The sequence below is a fragment of the Lissotriton helveticus genome, chromosome 6 (genome assembly GCF_964261635.1).
Source record: "Lissotriton helveticus chromosome 6, aLisHel1.1, whole genome shotgun sequence".
In the NCBI taxonomy this organism is placed as follows: Eukaryota; Metazoa; Chordata; class Amphibia; order Caudata; family Salamandridae; genus Lissotriton; species Lissotriton helveticus.
The window spans coordinates 1125288177-1125309957 of NC_136067.1; the positions used below are offsets into that span (position 1 = coordinate 1125288177).

The window sequence follows — 21781 nt, forward strand, 5'->3', positions numbered from 1 at the left end:
AAGAGTTTTCTTCTATGTACCCCAAAGAAGCCTCCGCTCTGCCAACCTCCGCCTGGCCGAAATCTAACCCATCTGAGGAGCCAGATTGGGAGGAAGAACCTTCTCCTAAATAGTGGCTTAGACCTGAAACAAACTCCCCCGCAGTGTCAAACAATCTAAAAATCTGCAAGCATTCAGGAAAAACCTCAAGTCCTTGCTCTTTGGATGATCTGGAGCTGCACAAAATACTCCCCTTATCCCCCAGCACCTGGAGACGCTCACGGGTGAGTAGCACACTTCACAAATACCTAATTGGTTGATTGAAGCTGAGCACAGCGCCACCTTAAACTCTTAGCAGTGCTCTGCCTTTAAACAAAGGGCCTAACAACTCTGCATTTCACTGCAGCCAGCTTGGAGCCAGGACACAGGAGTCAGGAAATGTCATGCATGTTAAAGCCACTGTCTAGAAGCTTGTCTCCTCTACCAGAACCAGGGCACCAGGGTATACAAGTAGGGCCTCAGATGCCAACTCTTCATTATTCTTCTTGACCTGTGGTAGTCTTCCAGAAAGAAGGACTTCTGTGCTGATGGAAGGACTGACACTCAGCTGGACTGTTGCTCTATAAGAAAGCTGACTTGTTGGATTGCTTCCCTATTTGTTCTGGTGCTCTTCTTCCTTCTGCCTGGGTACAAGGACTTGGGGCCATATGTAGGTAATTTGCGTTTTGCGATTTTCAAATTTTGTTTTTTGGGAATCGCAATTAGAAAATCGCAAAACGCAATGTAGGTAGGATTAGCAAAATATTTTGCGAATCCTACGTATTCCTTATTTGTGAATCGCAATTTGAGGTTCGCAAATAAGGAATACCTTCTCATTCATTCCTATGGACTAGAATGCTAAAAAGTACATTTTTTCAAAGAAATCGGAAAATACCACCAGCCTAAATTTGCACAACCTGGGTCCTTCCTACATTGCATTTAAGGAATCACCATTTGCGATTCCTTAAATGCAATAGCAAAATAAGGAATCGCAAATTTTGTGAGTCCTTATTTTGCATGTGGGTTTTTGTGTGCTACATAGCACACTGCCCTAATTGCAATCCCAAATGCTGAAATTCTGCTAATTTCAGCATTTGCGAGCGCAATTAGGCTTCCTACATATGGCCCCTGATCTTCAACTGTCCAAGGAACTCCAGAGTGACTCATGAGGGCTATTTTGCTGGCCTCCTGTTCTGGTCCAAAAAAACCAGAAAAGGCTTCTTCCATCTTGAACCCGCATTTGTATCAAGCCTGAGTGAGTCCGGACTCCAGGACCCTTGGAAGTGGTGCTAAAGGTGCCCCTGATAGCCAAAATCCAAAGTAGGGAAATTTTTGCTCAAAACAGCTCTGAGAATTAAGAACCAGGATGATAACGGGACCATCCTATTCACCTAACCTCCAGATGTGCATTGGCAGTAAGTTGGCTTCGCTGATTCTCCCGCTACGCTCTTCTCCACAACAGCAAATCCATTTCAACTGTCCTTTGCCAAAGGGGTATATAACCTCATGGAACTATCTTTAGCTACATCCCTCTGCCTTGTCCCAGTGGAGATTTTCAACTTCCATTCTGACGAACGAAGAAATCTTCACCACAGCTTTGAACCAAGGCTATCCGGCAACATCGCTCCCTCATTGGACAACCCCTGCAACCTTGCCCTGCTGAAATTTAACTTCTAAGTTAAGTTTTTCTCAAGAATTTTTTTAAGTTCGATGGTAAGTGCTGACCAGGCACAATCACTTCTTGCATCCTAACTGCGCTCTATCATGGTCAGGAATATTTTTCGGCTTTCACCTAATTTCTCATGACTAGACGTCCACGGTTGGTAGTTTGATCTTTTAGATTTTATTTTTTACAACAACAAAAAATTCACTCCAAGTTCGAGACATGTGTGCTGTAGGTACACATGCTTTACATACTCCTGCTATCTAGTTCTGGGTCTGGATTCTTGCACGTTGTTTTTATTCAATATAGTCTTTCATAGTCATGAGGTAAGGTGACTCCTCCTTTCAGAGATAGTGTGCATGGTCATCGACTCCATTGTTAGATTGTTTTCTTTCGATCATCTGATTCAGACGTGTATTGTTCCTCTCTGGTTCGGTACCATCCTTCAGGTTCCCCTCAGTGAACAATCGACTCTAACCTCGACAGTATTGCTATCACACATTTTCCCTTTCGCCGCATGTTCGTTCAATCAGAAAATCTCTCATCTTTGGTCTAATACATCGTAGGCTGCCTCCGGACAGAGATGCGTCGATCCATCTCTCTGCTGATGGTTTTGACTCCATTTCAGTTCTGTCCTCTGTGCCACTCGAAGTATCCTCACACTGATCTACACCAGGTCTGTAATTTGTGCTTATCATTGGAGCACAAAGAAGAAGACTGCGAGGCTTGTCGTTTGTTCAGGTTAAAAAAAGACTCTTCGAGATCATTGGGCTTGAGGACGAGAAATGCAGCTACAAAGCACTCAACAGATGCCGGAGCTCTTCAAAGAAGAGTTCGAACAAGAACCGCAGCAGCAGAAGAAGATGAGGCCTTCATGGTTGAAGAATCCAACTCCGACCTCAACATCGAGTTCAAGTCAGAAGACATTCCAGCAGGACAGGGTGTCATGGGTACCAATACACGCGTTCCCCAGAAATTACCCATCACTAAACATAAGGTTTCTGCACCACCTATGCCTATGTGCATTGGTCGACACCGAGACGACCTTTCTGACGCCCCTCCCTCGGGCACAGCACCGAAACAAATAGTCAATCCTACCGGCTCGGTATCATCCCGAGACAAATCGTCTTCGGACCCAAAACATTCTACTCCGAAAGACAAATCCGGTTCACAGCCAGAATCCTCCCACCCAAAACAAAAATATGCTTAGCAGATGAAAACTTCAGCTTTGAAATCAAAAACTGCTTCGGAACCGAAAAATTCAACTTCCAAGGACAAGTCCAGTTTGGCACCAAAACATTCGGCACCAAAATTGAGAGATCATATTTTATACCCTCCGGAACCAATCTTTGACTTTATGAAAGACAGATTTGATCCAAAACAGAAGAACATTTATATTAATCCAGATAGATAATCCAGATGTACTTAGCTCACAGGACACTGGAGACAACATTCCCCTTAAAAAAGAAAAGGGCATTGCTACAATTCCTATACATTTGCAATCCCTGCCACTGCCTCCACCGTCTTCACCTTTACCTGTACTGCCAGGCTTAGGTCCACTTCACATAACACCACAGGGATCTCCTTACACACAGTCTTATTTAGAAGATAGGGATGATGATGATAATGATGACAATGTTCATCTGCATAGAGACCCATGGAATGATTACAATATTGATCCACCCATGGGTTATATTCCTGACCTATACCCTACAAAACTCTCCCTTCCAGATGATAGCATATCTTATCTGGAGCAAATTTCCAGGCAGCAGCACATCATTGAGTTACACTGCACAAGTACGCTTTATATGATGATTTTTTATTTGAAATTTGGTGCCAAACTGGACAAGTCCAGTTTGGCACTAAAACATTCGGCACCAAAATTGAGAGATCATATTTTATACCCTCCGGAACCAATCTTTGACTTTATGAAAGACAGATTTGATCCAAAACAGAAGAACATTTATATTAATCCAGATACTGGACATATATTGGCCAAAACTCCTTCCAAGATGTACTTAGCTCACAGGACACTGGAGAAAACATTCCCCTTAAAAAAGAAAAGGACATTGCTACAAATCCTATACATTTGCCATCCCTTCCATTGCCTCCACCGACTTCACCTTTACCTGTACTGCCAGGCTTAGATCCACTTCACATAATACCACAGGGATCTCCTTACACACAGCCTGATTTAGAAGATAGGGATGATGATGATAATGATGACAATGTTCATCTGCCTAGAGACCCATGGAATGATTACAATATTGATCCACCCATGGGTTATGTTCCTGACCTATACCCTACAAAACTCTCCCTTCCAGATGATAGCATATCTTATCTGGAGCAAATTTCCAGGCAGCAGCACATCATTGAGTTACACTGCACAAGTACGCTTTATATGATGATTTTTTATTTGAAACACTCTGGTCTTCATACAGAGTTAGTCAAAGTCTACTTATTTTGAAATTCGCAATGAGACATGCAGAGGACACCTTAAAAGCTAAGTTTGTGCCCGAATCTTAACACCCAGCGTTGATGAAAAATATAAATTATCACCCTGTGATCGGTTTTCATTGAATGGCAGCTTCCCCTTGATTCCCTGGTAGTTTCCAATGCTTGTAAAGGAGCAAACTCAGACATCTGGTGATGCTCCTGCCTAGATAAAGAATCAAAGCTTATTGACTCCTCTGGTAAAAGAGTAGCAGCACCAGCCTCTAATCACTGGTGCATTACCAACACACGGGGCCTCTTAGCTAGATATCACAGGGCCCATTGGGATGAAATGGATAATCTACTTCAGTACCTTCCATATGAACATAAGTAAAAGGCACGAGAGCTAGTTCATGAAGGAAAGCTCAGCTCTAATTGTTGTAATATATGTGCTCTTGATGCTGATGACACTGCAGCAAGAGAAATCAATACCAGCATTCCCGACGGAGGCATGCCTGGCTTAGAATTACAGGCTTTACACCAGAGGTCCAACAATTTATCACAAATACTCTGTTTTTACTAAAGGGAATTACTTCAACTCACCGTAATGTTAGCAAATACTTGACCCATTGCCCTACACAGTATGCTGTAAGGGGTGAAAGATAAACGTGAATGACACAACTAATCAATGGATGAAGAGGGCTGGCTGAAAGTATAAGTATATTTTATATACAATTTCATTAAAATCAAGGTCTAGAAAAAACCCAGACCTGAAAAACACACTGGGACACAAAGGTATTACACACTTAAACAACAGGGCAAGTAAGCTACGAAAATAGAACCGTGGGGAGGGCATTTGTTGGTCCTATCTCAAGAAAGTACTTAGAAGGAGATCATACAAAGGTGAGTTTTCCTATTACAGGAATGAAAGTGAAATGTTTCACATTTGTTGTGAATTCATGCTGTCTTTGACTGTCCGACTGGTGTTAAATGCAGGTAATATTTTGTAAGTGAAAACCAAAAGACCATGTGTCTTGATGAAAAACAAAGGGTTGAATTTAGAGTAACAGTTATTTGAAGAATTATTACACCTCAACTGAATGCAAAATCTGTAGTTCTTCGTAGAGCATTGTATGTAAATTGCTAGCAAAATTATATTTAGCTTCTTCAGCTACTCCACGAAATAATTGGCACATGCTTATTTTCACTCATCGCTACACATCTCACGGTGCACAGATAATGTCAAATTTTAAATGTATATATATTTTCTCATATGTTCTCTCCAAAACAGCCACAATGACGAGACATCAGCCAAACGGGATAGTGACGCTATGTTCACTTCCGAGTATGGCAATATTCTGAAGAAAGTGGCTCTGAAGCAGTATATAGATTCTGCGCTTGCAGCACAAAAAAGGTATTGGATCATTATAACAATGAAACATATCGTTTTTAATAAAACAGATATTTAACAAAGGTGACATGTTTATTTTGATTGCATATTACATTTCTGTTCACTGGAAGTCTATGAAATGTTTTTATGTATGCATTTTATTTTTATTTAATAGTTCTTGTTTGTCAACAGAACACACGAATTCCTTGAACAGGGGTGGCTCATCCATTTGAGCAGCAGAGTGTCGCCCCAGAAGCTCCAAAGCTGAAAAATAAAAACGGCAATAAAGTCTATTTACAGCCGCTTTATTTTTCAGCTACAGGTCCTACTCTAAGTGTCAGGACAGGGCAGGGCCAGCACTGCAGTTGGCAGCAGCAGGGAAATGCCCGCTTTAAAATGCACATGTCTCCTTGGCAGGCCATCTTGAGACGGCTAGCCAGACATATGCATTTTAAAGTTCTCTCGCCTAGCTGTCTTAGACAACTGGGTAGTAGAAAGCGCAGGCTTCCAGTACCCATAGAAGCTCTGGGAGAGTCTGCTCTGTCTAATCCTGGTGATTCTTTCATGGTGTGAAAGCAGCAAATGTGAAGAAAACATGCAGAAATCACTGTGGTTACTGTGTTTTTGTCCTGCTATTTTTCATTACAGGTGTTAAACTTGTAACTTCTAAGTTATGGCGTGGTAATACATGTAATGTCAGCAATAATGGTCATATATTGCCAAGCTTTACTACAGGCCATTTGTAATGAGGAACTTAGTGACTGCACAAAAACTGGGAATGATCACTAGACTCTGTCATGCAAAGCAAGGGACTTGCTACAGACTTTTTTTTTGCTGAGCATAAAGATTGAACGGATTGGTGCCAATAGAGATTCATTATACAAATTTGAGGGCTTTAGATAATTTTAGGTGGTGATATTATTATAGGAAAACAAGAAGAAATACATATTTTTCATCAAGTCATCGGCCTTTCACAGTTTTCATCTTTTAGATACACCTATAGATAAATATACATACTCTCTTTTGAAAACCCATGTTTGAATTATATGTAATACTGCTTACTCTTAATATTAATGCAATTTCCTCGTTTAAAAAAAATATAATGTTAAGTGCTTATCACCTTGTTTTGAATATAATTTCCTTCTGAATGTAGAGTCAATCATCTTGTGTGATGAGAAATGCATTCATATTTACAGCCCCACACCAGTACCCTGGCAACTGCTTTTCGGATTTGTTGTAGATGTCAGAGAAAAGAGTACACAGACCTAGGTAAAACAAGAAATTCTTGTCAAATCTGAAACAAATAAAATCAGTAGCTTTACCTTTGTGCTAAATGGAGAGTCAAGCACGCACTGGAAGCCATACACTAGCCAAAGAGGAAGGAAAGCATTTAATATATGCAAGCAGTGTGTTCAGAGATGCTGTGTGTTAAACCTGTCAGCCTGAGGGTGGTCTTCCCCCAAGCCTTTTGCCTCACCACCTCCATTATTTGCTGCATTTTTTGTTGTTGGCCTGAGGACACTATGCACTGTACCACTGCAAACCAGTGATAAAATGCTTGTGGCCCTTCCCTAAAATATTACTACAATGGCTTATACCCCAATTGGCATACTTAATATACTTGTAAGCCTCTTTTAGAGTGGTATACCATATATTTATGGCCTGTAAACTAATTGCTACTGGTGGGCCTGCAGCACTGATCATGTCATCCACTTAAGTAGCATTCTAAAACATGTCCCAAGTCTGCCACTGCAGCCTGATGTAGTTTTCAACTACTATTTTGAGTTGGCATTTAAACCCCCTTAACCAGCCTTAAACTCCCCTTTCACTACATATAAGGCATCCATAAGGCAGGCCTCAGGTAGCACTTTGGGCAGGGTGCTGTGGTATTAAAATGTTGGACATGTACTTTTAGGTTTTACATGTCCTATTAGTGAAAATGTCCCAAATTCATTTTTCACTACTGTTTGCCTTACCCCTCCTAAAGGATTACATTGGCAATTCATTATTCCATATACTATTCTAGAATTTCCAATTGAGAGCTGGTAGCTCTTTCAAGTTTGGTGTCTTTGGGATTGTTTTGAAGAGCCCTTTTTTATTAATGTTAAAGTCGGGTACATAATCAAAATTTTAAAAATGACACTTTAAGAAAGTTTCCATTTTTCTGCCCTTCACCATTTTTCACCTGTAGACTGCCTTTCATAACATGACTAAGTGTAAATGACAGTTAGATCTCATGAACTGTTTCCAGAAAGTCACAAAGTAGAGGGATTAGGTATACCTCAATGGCCATCTGCTGGTAGTATGGGGGCCTAACGGCGGCCTTCAACTTCCTAGACCTGTCTGTAGCCTTCAACACCCTCTCCCACCACACACACACACTGCTATACTCCAGAATGATGGCATTCTGGGAACTGCCCTTGACTTGATCTAATCACTCCTCACCGGCTAATCCCTAAGAATGAGACTCCTGTTACCCCTCTCCAAACCCACAGAGATCTGCTGCAGAGTACCCCAAGGATCATCGCTCAGCTCCATGCTCTTCAACATCTCCATGGACCCCTCGCCGTCATCGTCAGAAAGCATGGAATCAGCGTAGTATCATTCGCCGATGACACCCAACTCATCCTCTCCCTCACCAAGGAAACCAACACAAACAGACGCAAGTTCCAGAAAGGAATGAAAGACATTGCTTCCTGGATGAGCAGCAGTAGCCTGCAACTCCATGCTGAGAAAACAGATGTGCTCGTCCTCAGATCCACCCTCTCTGCATGAGAGAATTCCTGGTGGACCAACATACCCAGGAAACCCTCCACACCCAAGGACCACACCCCCAACTGTATTGTAGTTCCTATATTCCCAATAGGCTCTGCGCATTGGAATAATATATTATATAGATTAGATGTAGGACTGAGGTTGACTAGGTCTCTATCAAAGATACTAAACTTAATAGTGAGTGCCAGCTGGCTCAGAGGTCAATAGACACTTTCTTGAATTCACAAGAAGGGATTCGTTTCTGACAACCGCATAAACAGGACAACTTTGTTTCCCAAGAATAAAAATTATATCTCTAGAGTCGCGGAAAAAATAAATAGGTATTTCACTCAGTCAATCGTGCATACTTTGTTTCAAGAGAGTTTGCAGAGAAATAGAGAAACGGGTGTTTTCAATGAAAAAGGTTTATTGAACAGTCTTCTTTCTTATGCAAGAGAAGTGAACTGCTACAATCGTTAAGCAGACTGCTAAGTATAATGCGTACAGCGAGAATAGTATTATAAAATAATACTGTAAAAGCAGTGTATGGTTTCTAAGCCATATAAAAATACATACATAAATAACATTAACTAAAATACTCAACTGGTGCTTCAATATACACCTACCCCAATGTACCTAATGTAAGTCTAGTTCGCGGGAAGAAGTAAATATTGTGTAGCATAGGTTTTAGTTGTTTTTGCCCAGAATCTACCAAAGGTTTCTCTAGGTTCTAATCAACTCCATACCTTGGTTTAGAATGAAGGAGATCTGGTATCTCTGTCTCAGGACTCGATTTGACAACACCCCGCAAAGGGAGCTTGGAAACACTGGAGATGGATTCTCGGCAAGAGGGAGGCAGCCTCTTGATCAGTGCATCAGCTGGAGGGTCGGCTTCCTTCGGCACTTGCTGTAGCGAGCTACGTCGGGCAAGTAGATAGTCGAACTGCTCCGAACCACCGTAGTTTGCCATAGCAAGTGAAGGTATATTTATACCTTGAAGGTGTTTAGGAATGCCATAGATTGACGTAAAGTAGGGCATAATAACGTCAGGAAAGAACCTTAGGGAATAGTTGTTCTTTGTAAAATACATGAGTTCTTGGACAAATCAATATTCCAGCAATGGGAAGTTCCCTAACTGCTTAAGCTGATTTTCCAAGAAATCGTTGTGACGTTTGGTATGGATGGAAGTAGCCATGCCTGTATTTGGTCTGCATGGGCTATGCCTAAATAAGGGATTGATTTCTATATCTATAGAAGGGCAATGTGAATTGTACACATATAAGGGCATGAATCGGGAAAATTCACTCGGAGCTGTAAATGGCACACAACACAACCCCAGCTTCATACTCGACTCCTCCCTCACCATAACCCAACAGATCAATGCCATCTCCTCCAGGTGCTTCAACACCCTCCACATTCTCCAAAACACCTTAAATTGAATCCCCTGAATCCAGAAAGGCCATCACCATGAACTCATGACCAGCAGACTGGACTACAGAAATGTCTTCTATGCCAGGATCAACAAATCCCTACTCCACAGACTCCAGACCCTCCAGATCACCGCTGCCAGACTCGTGCCTGGCATCCCATTAAAATACCACATCACCTTGCATCTACGAGACCACTATTGACTCCCCATCAAAAAACGAGTGACCTTCATCCTGCTCACACACACCTACAAATGCCTCCACAACACTGGACCTAAATACCTAAACGAAAGAGTTTTCTTCTATGCACCCCAGAGAAGCCTCCACTCTGCCAACCTCCCCCTGGCCGAAATCTATCTCATCTGCGAATTTCAGCATTTGCGAGCGCAATTAGGCTTTCTACATATGGCCCCTGATCTTCAACTGTCCAAGGATCTCCAGAGTGACTCATAAGGGCTATTTTGCTGGCCTCCTGTTCTGGTCCAAAATTACACAAAAGGCTTCTTCCATCTTGAACCCGCATTTGTACCAAACCTGAGTGAGTTCGGACTCCTGGACCCTTGGAAGTGGTGCTAAAGGTGCACTGATAGCCAAAATCCAAAGTGGGGACATTTTTGCTCAAAACAGCTCTGAGAATTGAGAACCAGGATGATAACGGGACCATCCTATTCAGCTAATCTCCAGATGTGCTTTGGCAGTAAGTTGGCTTCGCTGATTCTCCCACTACGTTCCTCTCCGTAACAGCAAATCCATTTTAATTGTCCTTTGCCAAAGGGGTATATACCCTCATGGATCTGTCTTTAGCTACATCCCTCTGCCTTGTCCCAGTGGGGATTTTCAACTTCCATTTCGACGACTAAGTCGAACGTAGAAATCTTCATCACAGCTTTGAACCAAGGCTATCCGGCAACATCGCTCCCTCATTGGACACCCCCTGCAACCTTGCCCTGCTGAAATTTAACTTCTAAGGTAATTTTTCTCAATAAGTTTTTCAAGTTCGATGGTAAGCGCTGACCAGGCACAATCACTTCTTGCATCCTAACTGCACTCTATCGTGGTAAGGCATATTTTTCGGCTTTCACCTGATCTCTCATGACTAGAGGTCCACGGTTGGTAGTTTGATCTTTTAGATACTATTTTTTACACAAAAAAAATTCACTCCAAGTTCGAGACATGTGTGCTGTAGGTACACATGCTTTACATACTCCTGCTATCTAGTTCTTGGTCCGGATTTGTGCACGTTGTTTTTATTCAATATAGTCTTTCATAGTCACGAGGTAAGGTCACTCCTCCTTTCAGAAATAGTGTGCATGTTCATCGCCTCCATTGTTAGATTGTTTTTTTTTTCGATCAACTGGTTCGGACGTGTATTGCTCCTCTCTGGTTCGGTACCGTCCTTCAGGTTCCACTCAGTGGACAATCCACTCTACCCTCAACAGTATTGCTATCACACATTTTTCCCTTTCTCTGCATGTCCGTTCAATCAGAAAATCTCTCATCTTTGGTTTAATACATCGTAGGCTGCCTCCGGACAGAGACGCGTCGATCCATCTCTCTGCTGATGGTTTTGACTCCATTTCAGTTCTGTCCTCTGTGCCACTTGAAGTATCCTCACATCGATCTACACCAGGTCTGTAATTTGTGCTTATCATTGGAGTACAAAGAAGAAGACTGCGAGGCTTGTCGTTTGTTCAGGTTCAAAAAGAATCTTCGAGATCATTGGGCTTGAGGACGAGAAATGCAGCAACAAAGCACTCAACAGATTCCGGAGCTCTTCAAAGAAGAGTTCGAACAAGAAGCGCAGCAGAAGAAGACAAGGCCTTCATGGTTGAAGAATCCAGCTCCGACCTCGACATCGAGTTCAAGTCAGAAGACATTCCAGCAGGACAGGGTGTCATGGGTATCCAAAACACACGTACCCCAGAAGTTACCCATCTCTAAACATAAGGTTTCTGCACCACCTATGCCTATGTGCATTGGTCGACACCGAGACGACCTTTCTGAAGCCCCTCCCTCAGGCACAGCACCGAAACAAATAGTCAATCCTTCCGGCTCGGTAGCGTCCCGAGACAAATCGTCTTCGGACCCAAAACATTCTATTCCGAAAGACAAATCTGGTTCACAGCCAGAATCCTCCCACCCAAAACAAAAATATGCTTAGCAGTCGAAAACTTCAGCTTCGAAATCAAAAACTGCTTCGGAACCGAAACCTTCCACTTCCAAGGACAAGTCCAGTTTGGCACCAAAATCTTCTGCACCAAAATTGAGAGATCATATTTCATAGCCCTCTGGAACTAAACTTTTACTTTATGAAAGACAGATTTGATACAAAACAGAAGAACATTTATATTAATCCAGATACTGGACACATATTGGCCAAAACTCCTTCCAAGATGTACTTGGCTCACAGGACACTGGAGACAACATTCCCCTAAAAAAAACAAAAGGACATTGCTATAAATCCTATACATTTGCCATCCTTCCACTGCCTCCACCGACTTCACCTTTACCAGTACTGCCAGGCTTAGATCCACTTCACATAATACCACAGGGATCTCCTTACGCACAGTCTGATTTAGAAGATAGGGATGATGATGATAACGAAGACAATGTTCATCTGCCTAGAGACCCATGGGCTGATTACATTATTGATCCACCTATGGGTTATGATCCAGACCTATACCCTACAAAACCCTCACTTCCAGATGAAAGCATGTCTTATCTGGAGCAAATTTCCAGGCAGCACCACATCATTGAGTTACACTGTACAAGTACGCCTTAGATGATAATTTTTTATTTGAAATACTCTGGTCTTCATACAGAGTTAGTCAAAGTCTACTTATTTTGAAATTTGTGATGAGACATGCAGAGGACACCTTAAAAGCTCAGTTTGTGCCAGAATCTTAACACCCAGGGTTGATGAAAAATATAAAACTTCACCCTCTGGTCGGTTTTTATTGAATGACAGCTTCCCCTTGATTCCCTGGTAGTTTCCAATACTTGTAAAGGAGCAAACTCAGACATCTGGTGATGCTCCTCCCCAGATAAAGATTCAAAGCTTATTGACTCCTCTGGTAAAAGAGTAGCAGCACCAGCCTCTAATAACTGGTGCATTACCAACAGACAGGACCTCTTAGCTAGATATCACAGGGCCCACTGGGATGAAATGGATGATCTACTTCATTACCTCCCACATGAACATAAGTAAAAGGCACAAGAGCTAGTTCAGGAAGGAAAAATCAGCTCTAATTGTTCTAATATATGTGCTCTTGATGTTGCTGACACTGCAGCAAGAGAAATCAATACCAGCATTCTCGACGTAGGCATGCCTGGCTTAGAATTACAGGCTTTGCACCAGAGGTCCAACAGTCTATCATAAATACTCTGGGGCAGATTTATGTTAACTGGCGCATCCCCAGGGATGCGCCAGTTAACATGCGCCACAGTGCGCCACAGCTCCGCCACCCATGGTGCGCCGCATTTATGATGCGGCGCACCATGGGGCAAAAACGGCACAGATGCGTGACGCATCTGTGCCGTAAAGGTGACGCATTGCTGGAGTTGCGTCGCAAGTGCGATGCAGCTCCAGCAAGGCTCGGGGGTGCCCCATCTCCACAATGCTGCGTCAAGACCTACGCCTGCTTCAAGCAGGCGCAGGCTTTTGACGCAGCATTGGCCTGAAAGTGACTGAGTGAAATCTTATAGATTTCACTCAGCCACTTTTGCGAGGCGCACCTGCCCCGGAACGCCCACCCTGCGCCGGAACGCCCACAAGCGGCGCAGGGCTTTACAACGTGACGCATCTGCCTAGATGCGTCACGTTGTAAATCGTTCGTAGGGATGCGCCACGTTTACACCGCCTTGCGTGACGCAACAGCGGCGTAAACGTGGCGCAAGTGCCTCATAAATCTGCCCCTCTGTTTTGACTAAAGGGAATTACTTCAACTCACCGTAAAGTTAGCAAATACCTGAAGTAGCATGACCCATTGCCCTACACAGTATGCTGTAAGGGGTGGAAGATAAACATGAATGACACAACTAATCAATGGATGAAGAGGGCTGGCTGAAAGTATAAGTGTATTTTATGTAAAATGTCATTAAAATCAAAAGGTCTTGGAAGAAGCCAGACCTGAAAACACACTGGGACACAAAGGCATTACACACTTAAACAACAGGTCAAGTAAGCTACGAAAATGTATCTGTGGGGATGGCATTTGTTGGTCCAATCTAAAGAAGGTACTTAGAAGGAGATCAAACAATTGTGAGCTTTCCCATTACAGGAATGAAAGTGACAAGTTTCACATTTGTTGTGAATTCATGCTGTCCTTGACTGTCCTACTGGCGTTAAATGCAGGTAATATTTTTTAAGTCAAAACCAAAAGAGCAGCGCCATATTATCAAGACCAGCACTAAAAATGATCGCCGTTTTAGCGATAATAGGCTTGATAATATGCCCTTATGAATTCCCATAGAAGCCCATGTTGTGGTGTTAACATGGGCTTCTAAGGGAATTCTCAAGGGCATATTATCAAGCCCATTATCGCCGTTTTAGCGGCAATTTACTGTCTTGATAATATGGCCCCATATTTCTTGATGAAAAACAAAGGGTTGAATTTAGAGTTACAGATATTTGATGAATTATTACACCTCAACTGAGTATAAAGTCTGCGTTTTTCATTGAGCAACATATGTAAATTACTAGCAAAATTACATTTAGTTACTTTAGGTGCTCCACATAATTGCCACATGCTTTTTTTCACTCATTGCTACTCATCTCACGGTGCTCATCTCATGTCAAATTTTAAATGAATATATATTTTCTCATATGTTCTCTCCAAAACAGCAACAGCAATACGCCAGCCAAACGTGAATCCGATGCTGTGTTCACTGACAATTATGCCCGCATTCTGTCGGAAGGGGCTCTAAAGAAGTATTTGGATTCTGTGCTTACAGGACAAAATAGGTATTGGATAGTTATTACAATGAAACATCGTATTTAATTAAACAGATATTTAACAAAGTTAACATGTTTATTTTAATTGCATAATACATTTTCGTTCAATGAAAGTCCATGAAATGCATTTATTTATGCATTTTATTTTTATTTAATAGTTCTTGTTTGTCAACAGAAAACACGAGTGCCTTGAGCAGCGGCAGCTCCTCCATTTGAGCAGTAGAGTATCGACCCACAAGCTCCAGAGCTGAAAAATAAAACGTCAATAAAGTTTATTTATTACAGCTTTATTTTTGAGCAACCCGCCCCACACTATGGGCCAGATGTAGGAAGCCTAATTCCGGTCGGTAACGGCCGAAATTACCGAATTTCGGCCGTTACCGACCGAAATTAGGCTACTTAGATGTAGGTGCCCAAATTGCTAATTCGGTAATTTACCGATTCGGTGTTTTAAGGAATCGGTAAATTACCGATTCCTTAAAATACCGAATCGGTAAATTACCGAATTAGCAATGTAGGGAGCACTCAAATGAGTGCTTTCCCCTTTTTGAGATTCGTTATTTACCACCAACTGCAAGTTGGTGGTAAATAACGAAAAAAAAAGCAATTTCGTGCAAATTGCTTCAGTGCCATGGTGCAGACATACATGCCCTTAGGGCATGTATGTCTGCAACATGTGCACGCATACACAATTGAGGGTTGCAACAGGGTGTCAAAGTGACACCCTGCCACCCTTCAATGTATTCCCCCTTTTACCGAATCGGTATTTACAGATTCAGTAATTTACATTCATTTCTATGGGCCTCCAGGCCCATAGGAATGAATGGCAATTACCGAATCGGTAAATACCGATTCGGTAATTACCGAATCATAACGATTATGTAATTATTACCAAATTATTAGCTACATCCCATTTACCTATTCTTAAATACCGAATCGGTATGATTCGGTATTTAAGAATAGGTAAATTGAGATTACCTACATCTGGCCCAATGTGTCAGGACGGGGCAGTGCCAGTGCTGCCGAGTGGTAGCTGCAGGATACTCTGTGCTTTAAAATGCACATTTCCTTCGCAGGTTATATTGGGATGGCCAGCCAGACATATGCATTTTAAAGTTCTCTATTCTAGCTGTCTTACACAGCTGGGTTATTGAAAGTGCAGGCCTCCAGTGCCCTTAGAAGCCCTGGAAGAGTCTGCTCTACCCAATCCTGGTGCTTCTTTCATGGTGTGAAAGCAGCGAATGTTAAGAAAACATACACCAGCACTTTTTCGTCCTGCTATTTATCATTACAGCTGTTAAAATTGTAATTTTAAAAGTTTGGATATGGTAGTAACCTGTCATTTTAGAAATACTGGTCACGTATTACCAAGCCTTACTACGGGCCATTGAAATTACCACCATCCTCTATCACGCAAAGTAACGGACTTACTACAGACTTTTTTCTTCTAAGCATAATAATGGAAAGGATTGGTACCAATACAGTTTAAAGATTTGAAGGCTGTAGATAATTGTAGGTGGTGATAACATTATAAGAAAACAAGCACAAAGAAATAATTTTCATCAAGTCATCGGCCTTTCACAGCTTTCATCTTTTGGATAAATCTTTACATAAATATAATGGCTCTCTTTTAAAAACTCATGTTTGAATTATATGTAATATTGCTTACCCTTAATTTTAATGTAATTTCCTCATTTTATCACATTGTTTTGTATAAAGCTTCCTTCTGAATGTAGAGTCAATCGTGTCCTGTGATGAGAAATGCATTCATATTTACAGCCCCACACCTGTACACTGGCAACTGCATTTTGGATTTGTAATAGATGTCAGAGACCAAGGTGAAACGAGAAATTCTTGTCAAATGTGGCCCAAATGAAAGCAGTAGTTTTACATTTGTGCTAAATGGAGAGTCAAGCGGGCACTGGAGGCCATACACTAGCCGAAAAGGAACGAAAGCAGTTAATGTATGCAAGCAGTGTGTTCTGAGATGTTGTGTGTTAAACATGTCAGCCTATTGGTGGTCTTCCCCGAAACCTTTTGCCTCAGCATCTCCATTTTTTGATGCATTGTTTGTTGTTGGCCTAAGGACTCTTCGCACTCTACCACTGCAAACCAGTGATAAAGTGCTTGTGTTCCTTCCCTAAAATATGATTACATTGGCTTATTCCCAGTTGGCATATTTAATGTACTTTTAAGCCTCTTTTAGAGTGGTGTACCATATATGTAGGGTCTGTAAATTAAATGCTGCTGGTGGGCCTTTCAGCACTGATTGTGCAATTCACTTAAGTAGCACTCTAAAACATGTTGCTGGTCTGCAATCGCAGCCTGAATGCAACAACCATTGTGAGTTGGCAATCAAACCTCCTTGCCAAGACTTAAACTTCCCGGTTATTACATACAAGGCATCCATAAGGCAGGCCTCAGGCAAACCTGTTGGCAGGGTGCTGTGTAAGAAAAATGTTGGACATGTACTTTTAAGTTTTACATGTCCTACTAGTGAAAAATTCCTAAATTCATTTTTCTCTACTGTAAGGCCTACCCCTCCCATAGGAGTACATTGGCAATTCGTTATTACAGTTAATATTCTAGAATTTCCAATTTAGGGCTCGTAGCTATTTTAAGTTTGGTGTGTTTGGCATTGTGTTGGAGAGCCCATTTTTAATGTTAAAGTGGAATGTTTGATCACAATTTTAAAAATGCTAGTTTTAGAAAGTTGCAATTTTTCTGCTTTTCGCCCTTTTGCACCTGTAGATTGTACTGGATCACATGGCTAGGTGTAACTGACAGTTAGATCTTATGAACTATTCAAAGACAGTCACAAAGTAGTGGGATTAGGTGTGCCTCAATGGGCCATCTGTTGGAAGGATGGGGGCAATCAGCAGTCCTCTTCTTATTTGACCTCTCTGTAGCCTTCGTCATCGTCTCCCACCACACAGTTGCCACAAGACTCCAAAAAGCTGGCATTCAGGGAACTGCCCTAGACTGGATCTGCTCACTCCTCACTGGCTGAACCCAAAGAATCAGATTCCCGCCACCCCTCTCGGATCCACAGAGATCAATTGTGGAGTACCCCAAGGATCATAGCCCAGGCCCATGCTCTTCAATATCTCCAGCACCCCCATCCTCGCCATCATCAGAAACCATGGACTCAGCATTGTATCATACACCAATGACAAGCAACTCATCCTCTCCCTCACCAAGGAACCCAACACCACCAGACACAGGTTCCAGGAAGGAATAAAAAACGTTGATTCCTGGATCAGCAGCAGCTGCTTGACACTCAAATCTGAGAAAACAGAAGTCCTTGGATCTACCCCCTCTGCATGGGAGAACACCTGGTGGCCCACGGCACTCTGTAACCCCTCCACACCCACGGACCACGCCCACATTTACAGCATCATACTCGACTCCTCTCTCACCATGACCCAACAGATCAATGCCGTCTCCTCCACGTGCTTCAACATCCTCCCCATCCTCCAGAACACATTCAAATGGATCACCCCAAATCCAGAAAGGCTGTCACCATGTACTCATGACCAGCAGACTGGACTAGGGAACTGACTTCTTCGCCAGGATCAACAAATCCCTACTCCACAAACTCCAGACTCTCCAAAACACCGCCGCCAGACTCGTCCTTGGCATCCCATGACAAGACCACATCACCCAGCAGCTACGAGACCTCCATTGAATACACGTCAAAAAGAAAGCAACCTTCAAGCTGCTCACTCATGCCTACAAATCCCTCCACAACACCGGACCCAAATATCTCAATGAAAGAGTCTTCTTCTATACACCCAAGAGAAGCCTCCGTACTGCCATCCTCACCCTGGCCAAAACCCCACGCATCTGCAGTGCCAGATCGAGAGGAAGCGCCTACTCCTCCATTGCGGCCAAGACCTGGAACAGACTCCTTCTCAGCATCAGATGATCTGCTACTCTGCAAGCATTCAGGAAGATCCTCAAGACCTGGTTCCTTGGATGATATGGAGCTGCACAAACCCCTTCCTTAAGTGGAGGGGTACAATTTGAAAAGTCAGGACTCACTCTGGGAACAGGTGCGGGTTCAAGATGGACGAAGCCTTTTGTGTTTCTATGGCCGGGAAGAGGAGGCCAGTAAACTAGCCCTCTTGAGTCACTCTGGAGGTCCTTGGACAGTTGAAGATCAAGTCCTTGTTCCCAGGCAGAAGGAAGCAGAGCACCACAACAAATAGGAAAGCGATGCAGCAATCCAGCAGTCTAGTAGATGGTTGTTCCCAGTCCAGGTAGGACCTGGCTTGGCAGGTCGGGCTGGACTGTTCCCATGAGGCACAGGGTCAAGACTGATTTGCATATGGCCAGGTCTAAACTGGGGTGGCATGGTGAGGAAAAGAATGGTGGATTTAACCCAGATCTCTTGACTGGGGGTGAATGTTTTGATTGGTTCTGCATTCCGTCCGTCAATTGTGTGTCTTTTGCTATGACGCCCTAAGTGCGCCAGGTTTGCCCAGACATGGGTCCTGGGCTCACTGTGCCACTGGAATGAAGCTATCCTGGCTGAAGAAGGGTGAAACCCCGAAATCGTTCCTAGGATGCTTGTTTCCGGTCCAGGTAGGACCTGGCTTGGCAGTTCGGGCTGGACTGATCCCATGAGGCACAGAGTCAAGACTGATTTGCATATGCCAGGTATAAACTGGGGTGGCATGGTGAGCAAAGTAATGATGGATTTAACCCAGATCTCATGACTGGGGGTGAATGTTTTGAATCCATTCCAAAGTAGCTTTATTCTAGGTATACTCATAAAAGCACAAAACAGACAACATTTAGATACAGACAGTTAAAAAATTCCTTGGCTGGATATTTAAAAATGTTTGATAAAACTTAAATCTCAGAGCAGATGGAAAAAGTAAAAGTTAGATTAATACAATTTTCTTTGCATTATGAAATACATTGCAAAATACATTACAACGAATAAAAATAATTTAAAATAATCAATCACATTCAGTGGCCAGGCTAAGGAAGTTGAAAGTAATGCTCGCCAAAGAGTTACCCAGATTTAGTTTTCAGCCTTATAACCCACGCCCATCTTAGGTATTTGGCTACGGCTATTGAGATAAATGGTAAAGTGCTGGTGCGTATAAGCCTTTCAATTTCGGCACTCCTAGATGTCCCAAGTAGTTTGCACATTGGAGTCAGCCACACTCGCCTAGGAAGTGCAAAGGCGGGACAGGCAAAAAGCAGGTGGGCAACTGTTTCTCTATAACTCCCACAGGTGGGACAAATGTCATCACCTGTTGGAGTTCACCTGGACGTAAGGGACTTTAAAGGTAATGAGCCTGCCCTGAGTTGAAAGTAAAGCTTCCTATCTCTCGACCTAGTAATATTATCCCAATAGGATTCTAACCGGTCCTAGGATGCTTATTTCCGGTCCAGGTAGGACCTGGCTTGGCAGTTCGGGCTGGACTGTTCCCATGAAGCACAGGGTCAAGACTGATTTGCACATGGCCAGGTCTAAACTGGGGTGGCATGGTGAGCAAAAGAATTATGGATTTAAACCAGATCTCTTAACTGGGGGTGAACGTTTTGATTTGTTCTGCATTCCGTCCATCAATTGTGTGTCTTTTGCTTTCACGCCAGCAGTCTAGTAGAGCAGCAGTCCAGCAGAGTGGCAGTACTTCCAGCAGAACAGCAGTCCTTCTTTCTGGCAAACCCCTTCCTTATCCCCCAGTGCTTTAAGACCCTCACAGGTGAGTAGCATGCTTCACAAATACCTAATTGAGTCACTGAAGCTGACCACAGCCCCACCTCAAACTATTAGCCTGTGCTCTGCCTTCAAACAAAGGGTCTAAAAACTCTGCATTGTCAGTGCAGCCAGCTTGGAGCCAGGACATTGCAGTCAAGACATTTCATGCACTTTAAAGTCACTGTCTAGTAGCTACTCCCACCTACCAGAACCAGGGCTCGAAGTAATACAAGTAGGACCTCACACGGCAACTCTTCAGTATTCTTCTTGACCTGGGGATACTCTGCCAGAAAGAAGGACTGCTGTTCTGCTGGAAGTACTGCCACTCTGCTGGACTGCTGCTCTACTAGACTGCTGGCGTGAAAGCAAAAGACACACAATTGATGGACGGAATGCAGAACAAATCAAAACATTTACCCCCAGTTAAGAGATCTGGTTTAAATCCATAATTCTTTTGCTCACCATGCCACCCCAGTTTAGACCTGGCCATGTGCAAATCAGTCTTGACCCTGTGCTTCATGGGAACAGTCCAGCCCGAACTGCCAAGCCAGGTCCTACCTGGACCGGAAATAAGCATCCTAGGACCGGTTAGAATCCTATTGGGATAATATTACTAGGTCGAGAGATAGGAAGCTTTACTTTCAACTCAGGGCAGGCTCATTACCTTTAAAGTCCCTTACGTCCAGGTGAACTCCAACAGGTGATGACATTTGTCCCACCTGTGGGAGTTATAGAGAAACAGTTGCCCACCTGCTTTTTGCCTGTCCCGCCTTTGCACTTCCTAGGCGAGTGTGGTTGACTCCAATGTGCAAACTACTTGGGACATCTAGGAGTGCCGAAATTGAAAGGCTTATACGCACCAGCACTTTACCATTTATCTCAATAGCCGTAGCCAAATACCTAAGATGGGCGTGGGTTATAAGGCTGAAACCTAAATCTGGGTAACTCTTTGGCGAGCATTACTTTCAACTTCCTTAGCCTGGCCACTGAATGTGATTGATTATTTTAAATTATTTTTATTCGTTGTAATGTATTTTGCAATGTATTTCATAATGCAAAGAAAATTGTATTAATCTAACTTTTACTTTTTCCATCTGCTCTGAGATTTAAGTTTTATCAAACATTTTTAAATATCCAGCCAAGGAATTTTTTAACTGTCTGTATCTAAATGTTGTCTGTTTTGTGCATTTATGAGTATACCTAGAATAAAGCTACTTTGGAATGGATTCAAAACATTCACACCCAGTCATGAGATTTGGGTTAAATCCATCATTACTTTGCTCACCATGCCACCCCAGTTTATACCTGGCATATGCAAATCAGTCTTGACTCTGTGCCTCATGGGATCAGTCCAGCCCGAACTGCCAAGCCAGGTCCTACCTGGACCGGAAACAAGCATCCTAGGAACGATTTCGGGGTTTCA

The 21781-nt window shown here is 42.8% G+C and overlaps 1 protein-coding gene across 1 annotated transcript in view; it reads left to right on the top strand.

Annotated features, from left to right (window-relative positions):
• Positions 1-21781, top strand: part of LOC144761660 (uncharacterized) — a 348522-nt gene that overhangs the window by 244086 nt on the left and 82655 nt on the right. Inside the window, exons 9-10 of the mRNA XM_078646947.1 lie at positions 5406-5528; positions 14529-14648. Of these exons, the coding sequence (XP_078503073.1) occupies positions 5406-5528; positions 14529-14648 (243 nt within the window). The remainder of the gene's footprint in view (positions 1-5405; positions 5529-14528; positions 14649-21781) is intronic.